Source organism: Triticum dicoccoides, chromosome 6B (genome assembly GCF_002162155.2).
Source record: "Triticum dicoccoides isolate Atlit2015 ecotype Zavitan chromosome 6B, WEW_v2.0, whole genome shotgun sequence".
NCBI lineage: Eukaryota > Viridiplantae > Streptophyta > Magnoliopsida > Poales > Poaceae > Triticum > Triticum dicoccoides.
Genome location: NC_041391.1, coordinates 547,515,745 through 547,530,398, shown reverse-complemented (window position 1 = coordinate 547,530,398; position 14,654 = coordinate 547,515,745). Strand labels below are relative to the sequence as shown.

General features: G+C 37.9%; 1 protein-coding gene across 2 annotated transcripts; it reads right to left on the bottom strand.

The window, feature by feature from the left end:
• Nucleotides 1-12,069: 12,069 nt before the first annotated feature.
• Nucleotides 12,070-14,425, bottom strand: LOC119324444 (calreticulin-like). 2 transcript variants are annotated; one of them, XM_037598237.1, is made up of 3 exons: nt 14,340-14,425; nt 13,771-13,920; nt 12,070-12,246 (listed from the first exon to the last, which is right to left on the bottom strand). In XM_037598237.1, the coding sequence occupies exons 1-3, from the start codon at nt 14,389-14,391 to the stop codon at nt 12,134-12,136; spliced, it is 315 nt and encodes a 104-aa protein (XP_037454134.1). In that variant the 5' UTR covers nt 14,392-14,425; the 3' UTR covers nt 12,070-12,133. The 2 variants fall into 2 exon arrangements, with proteins under 2 accessions (XP_037454134.1, XP_037454136.1); XM_037598239.1 differs by lacking the exon at nt 12,070-12,246 and having other exon boundaries at nt 13,589-13,920.
• Between the last annotated feature and the right edge of the window lie 229 nt (nt 14,426-14,654).

The following is a 14,654-nucleotide window of genomic DNA, read 5'->3' as shown; positions in this document are numbered from 1 at the left end:
GGGTAATATAATAACATGGAACAATCAAAATTATAGATACGTTGGAGACGTATCAAGCATCCCCAAGCTTAATTCCTGCTCGTCCTCGAGTAGGTAAATGATAAAAACAAAATTTTTGATGTGGAATGCTACCTAGCATAATTCTTAATGTAATTTTCTTTATTGTGGCATGAATGTTCAGATCCAAATGATTCAGAATAAAAGTTCATATTGACATAAGAAATGGTGATACTTCAAGCATACTAATCAAAGTAATCATGTCTTCTCAAAATAACATGGCCAAAGAAAGTTATCCCTACAAAATCATATAGTCTGGATGTTGCTCTATCTTCATCACAGAAAGTATTTAATCATGCACAACCCCGATGACAAGCCAAGCAATTGTTTCATACTTTAATAATCTCAAACTTTTCAACTTTCACGCAATACATGAGCGTGAGCCATGGATATAGCACTATATGTGGAATAGAATGGTGGTTGTGGAGAAGACAAAAAGGAGAAGATAGTCTCACATCAACTAGGAGTATCAACGGGCTATGGAGATGCCCATTAATAGATATCAATGTGAGTGAGTAGGGATTGCCATGCAACGGATGCACTAGAGCTATAAATATATGAAAGCTCAACAAAAGAAACTAAGTGGGTGTGCATCCAACTTGCTTGCTCAGGAAGACCTAGGGCATTTTGAGGACGCCCATCATTGGAATATACAAGCCAAGTTCTATAATGAAAAATTCCCATTAGTATATGAAAGTGACAACATAGGAGACTCTATCATGAAGATCATGGTGCTACTTTAAAGCACAAGTGTGGAAAAAGAGATAGTAGCATTGTCCCTTCTCTCTTTTTCTCTCATTTTATTTTTTTATTTTTTTTCTTTTTTTCTTTTTTTTCTTTGGCCTTTTTTGGCCTTTCTCTTTTTTTTCCTTTTTTTTCTTTTTGTAAAGTCCGAAGTCTCATCCCGACTTGTGGGGGAATCATAGTCTCCATCATCCTTTCCTCATTGGGACAATGCTCTAATAATGAAGATCATAACACTTTTATGGATTTACAACTCAAGAATTACAACTCAAAGCTAGAACAAGATATGACTCTATATGAATGCCTCCGGCGGTGTACCGGGGTATGCAATGAATCAAGAGCGACATGTATGAAAATTATGAAGGTGGCCTTGCCACAAATACGATGTCAACTACATGATCATGCAAAGAGCAATGTGACAAAAGTAATGCGTGTCATATGAACGGAACGGTGGAAAGTTGCATGGAAATATATCTCGGAATGGCTATGGAAATGCCATAATGGGTAGGTATGGTGGATGTTTTGAGGAAGGTATATGGTGGGTGTATGGTACCGGCAAAAGTTGCGCGGCACAAGAGAGGCTAGCAATGGTGGAAGGGTGAGGGTGTGTATAATCCATGAACTCAACATTAGTCAAAAGAACTCATATACTTATTGTAAAAATCTAGAAGTCATCAAAAACAAAGTACTACGCGCATGCTCCTAGGGGTATAGATTGGTAGGAAAAGACCATCGCTCGTCCCCGACGGCCACTCATAAGGAAGACAATCAATAAATAAAATTGTGCTCCAACTTCATCACAAAGCGGTTCACCATACGTGCATGCTACGGGAAACACAAACCTCAACACAAGCATTTTTCATAATCACCTCAACTAGCATGAATTTAATATCACTACCTCCATATCTCAAAACAATTATCAAGTATCAAATTGATCATAGCATCCAATTCACTTTCTATGATAGTTTTTATTATACCCAACTTGGATGCTCATCATTCTAGGGCCAAATTTGTAACCATAGCAAATACCATGTTGTTCTAAAAGACTCTCAAAATAATATAAGTGAAGCATGAGAGACTAGCAATTTCTTCAAAATTAATCCACTGCCGTGCTCTAAAAGATATAAGTGAAGCACTAGAGCAAAAACTATCAAGCTCAAAAGATATAAGTGAAGCACATAGAGTATTCTAGCAAATTCTAATCAAGTAGGCTTCTCCCAAAAGGTGTGTACAACAAGGATGATTGCGGTAAACTAAAAAGCAAAGACTAATATAATACACGACGCTCCAAGCAAAACACATATCATGTGGCGAATAAAAATATAGCTCCAAGTAAAGTTACCAATGAACGAAGACAAAAGAGGGGATGCCTTCCCGGGGCATACCCAAGCTTAGGCTTTTGGCTATCCTTGAATATCTTGGGGTTCCATGGGCATCCCCGAGATTAGGCTCTTGCCACTCCTTATTCCATAGTCCATAAAAGCTTTACCCAAAACTTGAAAACTTCACAACACAAAACTCAACAGGAAATCTTATAAGCTTCGTTAGTGAAAGAAAACAAAACCACCACATAAGGTACTGTAATGAACTCATTATTTATTTATTTTGGTGTTAAACCTACTGTATTCCAACTTCTCTATGGTTTATAAACTATTTTACTAGCCATAGATGCATCAAAATAAGCAAACAACACACGAAAAACAGAATCTGTCAAAAACAGAACAGTCTGTAGCGGTAACTAACGCAAAGTTATGGAACTCTAAAAATCCTACCAAAATAGGAAGTCCTGTAAAATTTGTCTATTGATCAGCAACAAAAAGAATCAATGCAAAAGCACGTTTCTGTGATTTAACAAAACTAATTTAGTGCGCGCAAAGTTTCTCTTTTTCAGCAGAATCAAATCAACTATCATCATAGGTTATCCTATAGGTTCTACTTGGCACAAACACTAATTAAAATATAAAAACACATCTAAACAGAAGGTAGATGCAAGATTTATTACATAACAGCAAGGAAAAATATTGGGTTGTCTCCCAACAAGCGCTTTTCTTTAAAGCCTTTTTAGCTAGGCATTGAGATTTCAATGATGCTCACATGAAAGACAAGAATTGAAGCACAAAGAGAGCATCATAAAACATGTGACAAACACACTTAAGTCTAACATACTTCCTGTGCATAGGCATCTTGCAAGAAAAAAAAATACCAAGGCAAGCGAAAACTAGCATATGCAAGGAAGAACAACGAGATGATAGCAATCTCAACATGAAGAGAGGTAATTTAGTAACATGAAAATTTCTACGACCTTATTTTCCTCTTTCATAATAATTACATGTAGGATCATAAGAAAATTCAACAAAATAACTATCACATAAAATATTTCCAACATGATCCACATGCATGCGAAGTCGACACTCTTCCAAAATAGTGGGATTAACATTAACTAAAGTCATGACCTCTCCAAACCCACTTTTGTCAAAAATACCATAAGATTGAACATTCTCCAAATATGTGGGATCTAAATTTGACACTCTTCCAAACCCACTTTCAATATTATTACAAACACTATTATCAATCTCATATTCATCATCGGGCTTAAATAAATTTTTAAGATCATAAGAAGAATCACTCCAATCACGATCATTGCAACAAGTAGTAGACATAGCAAAACTAGCATCCCCAAGCTTAGGGTTTTGCATATTATTAGCACAATTGACATCAAGAGAATTTATAGTAAAATCATTGCAATCATGCATTTTATTCAAATATCTATCATGAATCACTTCATAAAGTTCTTCATCACAATTTTCAGATTCACGAATTTCAAGCAAAACTTCATAAAGATAATCCAGTGCACAAAACTCACTAGCAATTGGTTTATCATAATTGGATCTCTTAAAAACATTAGCAAGCGGATGAGGATCCATAGACCTTAGGTTCTCTGTTTAGTAATAAATAAACAACTATTCCAACCAAACAAGCAACCGATCCAAGTAAGACATCAAAGCAAACGAAAAGACGAACAGAAGAAGGGCGAATAAAACGGCAAGGGTGAAGTGGGGGAGAGGAAAACGAGAGGCAAATGGCAAATAATGTAAATGCGAGGGAGATGGATTTGTGATGGGTACTTGGTATGTCTTGACATGAGCGAAGACCTCCCCGGAAACGGCGCCAGAAATCCTTCTTGCTACGTCTTGAGCTTGTGTTGGTTTTCCTTGAAGAGGAAAGGGTGATGCAGTAATAGTAGCGTAAGTATTTCCCTCAGTTTTTGAGAACCAAGGTATCAATCCAGTTGGAGGCTCCTCAAAAGTCCCACGCACCTACACAAACAAACAAAGAACTCGCAACCAACGCAATAAAGGGGTTGTCAATCCCTTCACGGCAACTTGCGAAAGTGAGATCTAATAGAGATAGTATGATAAGATAAATATATTTTTGGTATTTTATGATATAGATGCAAAAAGTAAAGATGCAAATAAAAGTAGATTGGAAGCAAATATGATAAAAGATAGACCCGGGGGCCATAGGTTTCACTAGTGGCTTCTCTCAAGAAAGCATAAGTATTACGGTGGGTGAACAAATTACTGTCGAGCAATTGATAGAAAAGCGAATAATTATGAGATTATCTAGGCATGATCATGTATATAGGCATCACATCAGTGACAAGTAGATCGACTCCTGCCTGCATCTACTACTATTACTCCACACATCGACTGACTCCTTCCTGCATCTAGAGTATTAAATTCATAAAGAACAGAGTAACGCATTAAGCAAGATGACATGATGTAGAGGGATAAACTCATGCAATATGATATAAACCCCATCTTTTTATCCTCGATGGCAACAATACAATACGTGCCTTGCAACCCTTTCTGTCACTGGGTAAGGACACCGCAAGATTGAACCCAAAGCTAAGCACTTCTCCCATGGAAAGAAAGATCAATCTAGTAGGCCAAACCAAACTGGTAATTCGAAGAGACTTGCAAAGATAACTCAATCATACATAAAAGAATTCAGAGGAGATTCAAATATTTCTCATAGATAAACTTGATCATAAACCCACAATTCATCGGATCTCGACAAACACGCCGCAAAAAGAGTTTACATCGAATAGATCTCCACAAGAGAGGGGGAGACCATTGTATTGAGATCCAAAAAGAGAGAAGAAGCCATCTAGCTAATAACTATGGACCCGAAGGTCTGTGGTAAACTACTCACAACTCATCGGAGGGGCTATGGCGTTGATGTAGAAGCCCTCCGTGGTAGATTCCCCCTCCGGCGGAGCGCTGACGAAGGCTCCAAGATGGGATCTCATGGATACAGAAGGTTACGGTGGTGGAAATTGTGTTTCGTTGGCTCCCTGGATGTTTTCGGGGTACGTAGGCTTATATAGGAGGAAGAAGTACGTCGGTGGCTGCCCGAGGGGCCCACAAGACAGGGGGCGCGCCCTGTAGGGGGGGCGCCCTACCCTCTCGTGGCCGCCTCGGCTGCTTCTTGACTTGCATTCCAAGTCCTCTGGATCACGTTCGTTCCAAAAATCACGCTCCCGAAGGTTTCATTCCGTTTGGACTCCGTTTGATATTCCTTTTCTTCGAAATACTGAAATAGGCAAAATAAAACAGCAATACGGGCTGGGCCTCCGGTTAGTAGGTTAGTCCCAAAAATGATATAAATGTGTAAAATAAAGCCCATAAACATCCAAAAGGGGTAATATAATAGCATGGAACAATCAAAAATTATAGATACGTTGGAGACGTATCAGTGCTCAGGCCCATTGGATGTCTTCTGGTCCATAAAAAATCCACAAAAAGTTTTGCGGTGTTTGGACTCCATTTGATATTGTTTTCCTGGGATGTAAAAAACAAGCAAAAAACAGCAACTGGCACTGGGCACTAGGTCAATAAGTCAGTCCCAAAAAATGATACAAAGTTGCTATAAATGATTGTAAAACATCCGAGAATGATAATATAAGAGCATGAATTCTTCATAAATTATAGATACGTTGGAGACATATCAACATCCCCAAGCTTAATTCATACTCGTCCTCGAGTAGGTAAATGATAAAAGAAATAATTTATGAAGTGTGAATGCTAGCAAAGTGCATAAGTTTGATCAATGATAATTTCAATCACTTTTCCTAGCATCATAACAGCTATTCTTTCTCATGAAACTTCTCATGTTAAAGTAGCAATCAAATCACATGTTATGGTTCAAACAATGAATTCTCTTGAAACTCAACAACCTATATTCTTAGTCACCAAACAATTGCAATTCAACTTATTCAAAAGAGTCTAAGTAAGAGCTCCACGTACTCAACCATCATATAGTCTTCTATGATTGCTAACACTCATCGCATACACATGAGCAAAACGTTTCAACCGGACACATAAAAATATAGGGGCTTATAATTTCGCCTCCCAACGTATTCACCTCAAGGGTGATGTCAACAATAATAACTCATGCTACCCATATCCAACTGGATATATGTGCCTATATCTTTCGTCACCACATGATGCTTGCCAAAAGAGAAAAATAAAAAGGAATAGGGGGAAAAACTTTGACTCTTGCATGAAAGTAAATACATAAAAGTAAAAGGTAGTCCCTTGGCAGAGGGAAGCAGAGGTTGCCATGCGCTTTTTGTTTGTATGCTCAATCCCTTAGTGCAAAAGAACATCATGTTATATCGCCCCTTATGATAGCAACCTTTACTATGCAGTCTGTCACTTTTATTCTTTGCCATCACAAGTTCGTACAACGCTCAATTTTCCCTTACACTAAATGATCTAACACTTTTAGAAGCAATTTTTATTGCCTTATTGCACCGATGACAACTTATTTGAAGGATCTTACTCAATCCTTAGGTAGGTATGGTGGACTCTTGAGAATAAGATTTGGGTTTAAGGGTTTTTGGATGCACAAGTAGTATCTCTACTTGGTGCGGAATTTTTGTCTAGCAAAGATGGGGGGCAAGCACCACATGTTGAAGGATCTATGACAATATAACTTCTATGTGAATATGAACAAACATAAATCATTACGTTGTCTTCCTTGTCCAACGTCAACAATTTTGGCATATAATATTTTGATGGGGGCTCACAATCACAAAAGATTTCCAAGATAGTGTATTTGCATGTGAAAGTTCTCTTCCTTATAGTAATCATTCAGGAATTGCTTGTATGACCAATATTGTGATTGTTAAGCTTCAAAAGATTTCACTTTCTAAACCCAATGTGAAGCTACCACTAGGCATGATATGAACTTATTATTTCAACTTCATGATATCCAATTCCTTCAACAATTTACTCATAGGATAAAAGTGAAGCACAAGAGTAAAAGACAAACTACTCCAAAAAAGATATAAGAGAAAATTAAGCGAGTAGTTATGTAAATGGGTAGCTATTTGAGGACTCTCTTTTATTTAAAACTTTCAGATCTAAGTATTTTATTGAACATCAAGAAAAAATAATAAAATGACATTCCAAGGATAGCACACATCATGTGAAGAATCAAAAACTTAGGCTCAACCGATACTATCCGATAATTGCTGAAGAAGAAAGGTGGGATGCCTACCGGGGCATCCCCAAGCTTAAATGCCCGAGACTTCTTGGAATATTAGCTTTGGATGCCTTGGGAATCCCCAAGCTTGAGCTTTTGTGTCTCCTTAATTCCTCTTATATCACGTTTTCCCTAAATCTTAAAAACTTCATCCACGCAAAACTCAACAAGAACACGCGAGATAAGTTAGTATAAACCAATGCAAAACCTTATCATTCTCTACTGTAGCAAATCACTAAAATTATTATTTAACATTGCAAACTAAATGCCTCTGCATATTTGATACTCCTATCCTCAAATAGAATCATTAAACAAGCAAACATGTGCAAACAATGCAACCATAACAGCAATCTGTCTAAACAGAATAGTCTGTAAAGAGTGCAATAGGATCCATACTTATTAAAATTATTATTTTTAAAATTTGACACACTATAGAAAATTTATCATGGCTTATTGTGCAAAAAAAATTCAACATTTTATCACATTCTGACTTCTCTAGAGAATTTTTGCAATAGCGATAAACTTTTTGTGGACTTGCAAAATAAGCATGGCAAAGGCTATACTTGACATTTTTATTGAAGTAAAAGATGCAAAAAATTATTATAGATAGCAGCAAGAAAATCAAAACAAAATAAAATGATGCCCCAAGCAAAACTCATATCATGTGACAAATGAAAATATAGCCCCAAGTAAGATTACCGATAATGTTGGAGACGAAAGAGGGGATGCCTTCCGGGGCATCCCCAAGCTTAGTTGCTTGGATCTTCCTTGAATATTAACTTGGGGTGCCTTGGGCATCCCCAAGCTTAGGGTCTTGTCACTCCTTATTCTCCTCATATCGATGTCTCACCCAAAACTTGAAACTTCAATCACACAAAACTTAACGGAACTTCGTGAGATAGGTTAGTATGATAAAGAACAGAACATTTCACTTTGGTACTGTCAAAGACAAGATACGTAATTTTTTCCACACAATTCCTACTGTATCATATCATTTCCACAATTTATATTGAGCAATACAGGCCATAGAAACTAGGAAACAAGCAAACTATGCATTGAAAACAGAATCTGTCAAAAACAGAACAGTCTGAAGTAATTTGTACTCCAACCATACTTATGTAACTCCAAAAATAATGAAAAATTAGGAAAACGTAGGGAATTTGTATATATATCATGTGTAAAAAATTCAGATCAAAATCATGTTCCAGTGAATTTTGAAATTTCCTGGACTGAGCACAAAAGTTTCTGTTTTTGCACACATTCAAGTCAACTATCACCCACACTATCCCAAAGGCTTTACTTGGCACTTTATTGAAACAAAAGCAATAAAACATGATTACTAAAGTAGCCTAACATGTGAACACATAAAAACAGTAGGTAAAAGTGTTGGGTTGTCTCCCAACAAGCGCTTTTCTTTAATGCCTTTTTGCTAGGCATGATGATTTCAATGATGCTCGCATAAAAGATAAGAATTGAAACATAACAAGAGCATCATGAATCATAAGTTCCTCTCTCATAATAATTTTCGGTAGAATCATGAATAGATTCATCTGTATAACTATCACATACAGCATTCTTTTCATGATCCAAAAGCATAGAAAATTTATTACTCTTTACGGCATACATGTCATCATAATAATCATCATAAGTAGCAACTTTGTTCTCATCATAGTCAATTGAAACCTCTTCCAAAATAGTGGATGTATCACTAAATAAAGTCATGACCTCTCCAAGTCCACTTTCATCAATATAATCATCATAAATAGGAGGCATTCAATCATTAGAACAAATTTGCACATCAAATCTTGGGGGACTAAAAATATCATCTTCATCAAACATAGCATCCCCAAGCTTGTGGCTTTGCATATCATTAACATCGTGGATATTCAAAGAATTCATACTAATAACATTGAAATCATGCTCATCATTTATGGCCAACAGTTTATTGAATTCTTCTTCTAACAATTGAGCACAGTTTTCCTTTCCATCATTTCCACGAAAGCCATTATAAATACAAATAATATGAGGCAACCTCAATTCCATTTTTTTAATTTTCTTTTTACAAACCAAACTAGTGATAAAAAATAAACTAAAAGATTCAATTGCAAGATGTAAATATATACCTTCATGCACTCACCTCCTCGGCAACGGTGCTAGAAAAGAGCTTGATGTCTACTACGCAACTTTATTCTTGTAGACTCGTGTTGGGCCTCCAAGCGCAGAGTTTTGTAGGACAATAGCAATTTTCCCTTAAGTGGATGACCTAAGGTTTATCAATCCATGGGAGGCGTAGGATGAAGATAGTCTCTCTCAAGCAACCCTGCAATCAAATACAATAAATCTTTTGTGTCCCCAACACACCCAATACAATGGCAAATTGTATAGGTGCACTAGTTCGGCAAAGAGATGTTGACAAAAGTGTAGTATGGATAGTAGATATGAGTTTTTGTAGTGCAAACAATAAAAAACAGCAAGGTAGTAAATAGTAAAACAGAGCACAAACAATATTGCAATGTTGGAAAATGAGGCCTAGGGTGCATACTTTCACTAGTGCAATCTCTCAACAATGCTAACATAGTTGGATCATATGATTATCCCTCAAAGTGAATAAAGAATCACTCCCGAGTTCCTATTAGCGGAGAACAAAAGATACAAATTGTTTGTAGGGTACGAAACCACCTCAATAGTATTCTTTTTGATCAGTCTATCCAAGAGTTCGTACTAAAATAACACCATACGACACACATCAACCAACTCTAATGTCACCTAGATACTCCAATGTCACCACAAGTATACGTGAGTTAATTCTATGATATGCATCAAACAACTTAATGATCATAATATTCAATCCACACAAAGAACTACAAGAAGACCCCAAAGTTTCCATCAGAGAACAGATAATAAAAATGTGCATCAACCCCTATTCACAGATTACCCCAATGTCACATAGGGAATCCGCAAGTTGAGTGCCATAACATACATCAAGTGAATCAATATGATACCCCATTGTCACCTCAAATATTCATACCGCAAGACATACATCATGTGTTCTCAGATCTTAACATTCAATCTGACAAGATAAAACTTCAAAGGGTAAAGATTCAATTCATCACAACAAGAGTAGAGAGGGGACATACATCATATGATCCATCTATGTTAACAAAGCCCATGATACGTGAAGATCGATCACGAGAGAGAGAGAGAGAGAGAGAGATTAAGCACATAGCTACTGGTACAAACCCTCAGCCCCGAGGGTGGACTACCCCTTTCTCATCGTGGTGGCCACCGGGATGATGAAGATGGCCACCGGTGATGATCTCCCCCTCCGGCAGGGTGCCGGAACGACCCCCCAATTGGTTTTCGATGACTACAGAGGCTTGCAGCGGCGAACCTTCCGATCTAGGTTCTCCGGCGAGGGTTTTTGGAATATTTAACGATTTATAGGGCGAAGAGGGGGTGTAGGAGGCCACCGAGGTGGGCACAACCCACCGGGGAGCGCCTGGGAGCGCCCATTGGATGTGTTCTAGTCCAAAAAAATCCACAAAAAGTTTTGCGGTGTTTGGACTCCGTTTGATATTGATTTCCTGCGATGTAAAAAACAAGCAAAAAACAGCAACTGGCACTGGGCACTAGGTTAATAGGTTAGACCCAAAAAATGATATAAAGTTGCTATAAAATGATTGTAAACCATCCAAGAATGATACTATAACAGCATGAATACTTCATAAATTATAGATACGTTGGAGACGTATCAGACATGTGTTGTCATTTGATAACGGGTCACATCATTAGGAGAATGATGTGATGGACAATACCCATCCGTTAGCTTAGCATAATGATGGTTCAATTTATTGCTATTGCTTTCTTCATGTCAAGTACATATTCCTTCGACTATGAGATTATGCAATTCCCGGATACCGAAGGAATACCTTGTGTGTTATCAAACATCACAATGTAACAGGGTAATCATAAAGATGCTCTATAGGTATCTCCGAAGGTATTTATTGAGTTGGCATAGATCGAGATTCGGATTTGTCACTCCGAGTATCGGAGAGGCATCTCCACTACAAGAAATATGTCAACTTGTGACCTTGACTATTGGTCACTGAAAGGTCATGGTTTTTCATTTGCGACCTTTTTTTGACCAAAAACAAAAGGTCAAAAGCTGAGGGTCGTTAACTGCTATAGAGACCTTCTCTGTGAGAAGGTCGTGGACGTTTATGACCAAAATATGTCCATTGTGGCGTTTTGGTTGCTAGCAACCTCCCCAGGCCACGTAGGCATCCAGCGTGGCAATCTGATGTGGCACAAGATTCAGCCCGGTCCAATTCGATTTTCTACATGGGCCTAGCCCAACAATTCGGCCTTTTAATGTATTTTTTCTTGTTAATTTTCGGTAGCTACATGGGCCAAGCCCAACATTTCGGCCTTTTTATCTTTTTATTCTCCCAAATTATGTTTAACCAAATGAGTCCAGCCCAATATTTTTCAGGCTTTTTCTTTCCTGTCCAATCCACATTCATTTATTTTTGTTTCATTTTTTGCCCAAAATATTTGTCCAATATAATTTGATCCTTGGCCTCTTTAAGGTCCAACTCCAGCCCATTTAACGAACATTTTCAAACCAGTTTGAATAACAATATGAATCACCACCAATTAGCTGAATATTACAGAAATATCTCAAAACTCACATTCTACAAATTTACATCACATCCGTATTTTATACAGATCCAAGCAACCTACAACATTACGTATTCAAGCATTCAGCTGCTGAAATACTCTAGAACATGAAAGAATAAATAGAACTATCTAGTGCTTCACAACAAGAAAACATGTAGTCTGCTTCTTCAAGTACTGCTTCTTCCTTAGCAATGACAGGCTGATGCAAAACATCTGGGCATTCAAAAGAGAACAAAAAGTATGTCACTGATATAAGAAATATTACACGAATACTTTTAAAATAAAAACTAAAGGCACATGAGATGGAAACAAGTAATTTGAGATGGAAAGTTAGCCAACAGAATTTATATAAAAGATCTTTTTGCAGTACAATTATCTTATGTACATATGAATGACACCCAAGTAATTTGAGATGGAAACAAGTACATCTAGCAATCTAACATGTATAGTGGCACCAGCAAAAGAGCAAGACATGGAAGAATTTTAGCTTTACATAATGTTTACAAGAACAGGACCCTGATACAGGATTTAGCTTGTCCTCAACACTGTTAACAAGGTACTTTTAAAGTAGCTATGTGCATCAGCCTCACCAAGTCTTATCATGAATTGGTTGCTTTTAAAAACTATACTATATTTCTGAACAGCAAACTAAATAGACGGCTGCTCTCAAACCGTACATCCAAACAAAGCAAATAAGCACTCTACAGAAACCTTAGAACATGCTTTACAACTCATATGTAGAGGCCAACTTGAAATTATGAGCATAATGAACTCGTTTTTTAGTTAGAAGCTCGCTGCCCAAAACTGTCAGGTAGTGCAGTTTTTTAACTGAACCAAATTCAGTTTACACAGAGGTAAGTAAGGAACTACTTCAAAACCAGAGGTGCTAACTATGTTTACACAGAAAAACGAGTACGGTGTCTATTTGCCAAACTTGCAGCAGCTAAGAATTCATTCCCCATAGAGAAAATGAACTGACTGAGACTATGGTATGATTGTCGGTGGCCTACGTTTACGGTATCCTAACACAGCATAAAGAAAAGAGAGCATGTTCCGTCGTCATTAGATTAAATTTCTACTAGTACACAGTGCTAGAATCACTATAACCTATGGAGTGACAAGCACTATAACCATACAAATAAAGTACTTTATCCCATACCTATATGCATAACACCGACGGAATAACAGCAGTATAAATAGTAGTATAGAAACTTAAACACTAGCATCACCTACTTAGTAGTGACCAGGGAATTAATCCACAGTTGGTAGAGCAAAACAAAATCACAAGCACTACTGGCAGTAGCACGTGTAGCAGTAGATCACAGTCACTACATCCAGCATCACCAATCTTATTGTATGCAAACAATCTTATTTTATTTGTTTATATTACTAAAACAAAGGTGTATGAGGTCAGATCAGGAACACTATTAGAACAACAGACATATCTTCCTTTATGTTAAGAAGTCTGCTCACTTCATTAATTAGTAGTAATCATTCCATGCTTATCAACCGTGTGCGTGTGCTTGATCATGGTATGGAGATTACACGCATAGAGGAATATAATCCTAAACACAATAGCATCAAACAGCGGTGGGTGCTCAACCCATTTACCATACACAAGCAACACTTAAACAATAGCATGTGCATATATAACTTGTGTCACATTAGGGGGTTCAGAATGTACTCAGTATATTCTAATAAATATAACATGACCAAATTTCTTCTGGTCAACATCACCTCCGAGCAACTTGATGTAACCACCACCGCAGACAAGCTTTTGCTCATGCTTCACCGTGAACTGCAGCACGAGTGTCTTCTCCTTGTTGCTGAACTCAGGGTACTCCGCCGAGATGGCATAGAACATGTAGTCCTCTGAGGTTTGGATACCTACATCAAGATTCAAGAATCAAGGTTTCATTAGTAAATCATAAGAAAGAAAATCTCAAGTTAAGTTTTCCTGAATCAACTAAACTTTAATGTGTAGGTACTACCAAGTACCACCAGAAAGCATAGTAGTATCAAACTGAAACACCACACCACAAGAAGATGCATTACAACCAATTACTCCCATCCATGGAACAAATTGCAAAAATAATTGACTCTGTTCGTGGCTATTTAACAAAGAAGTTGTTTGAACAAGCTTGTTACAAGTAATCCAAAATCAAAGTAGGAGTTGTACTCCAAAATCAAAGTAATTGCCAACCTATCCTCTACAACAACAACAGTAGGAGTTGTACTCCAAATCAAAGTGAAGCACGTCAGGAGCTGCAAGACAGAGAAAGATAGTAGAAGAGGGGAGAGAGAACCTCCATGGCGTCGGCTGCAAGCAGTGCAGGGTTGCCTGAGCAGAACCTCCATGACATGGCCTTGGTTGGTGCTTCCCCACCCGCTCCTCTACTGCTACAAAAGAAGATAATTCAAGACAGGAGATTAGAGAGGGAAGGGAGAGATAGGAGGAAGGAGGGGGGAGGGGGATGAACTCACCGGACATGGCGGATCTAGCCGGAGTAGAGGACACAGCGGAACAAGGCAAGCTCGACACGGTGCTGCGCGGTGGCGGGAGACGCCGGGGCTCGACGGAATCAGGCGGCATACGTGGAGCAGTCGCAAAGAGCGAGGAG

Excerpts from the sequence above, each read along its gene's own strand:
- LOC119324444 (XM_037598237.1), bottom strand. The coding sequence starts at position 14,391 with ATGGAGGTTCTGCTCAGGCAACCCTGCACTGCTTGCAGCCGACGCCAT. Across the intron at positions 13,921-14,339 it reads TTGCAGCCGACGCCATGGAG|GTATCCAAACCTCAGAGGAC; the intron begins GTTCTCTCTCCC and ends ATCTTGATGTAG. Across the intron at positions 12,247-13,770 it reads TTACATCAAGTTGCTCGGAG|ATGTTTTGCATCAGCCTGTC; the intron begins GTGATGTTGACC and ends TTGAATGCCCAG.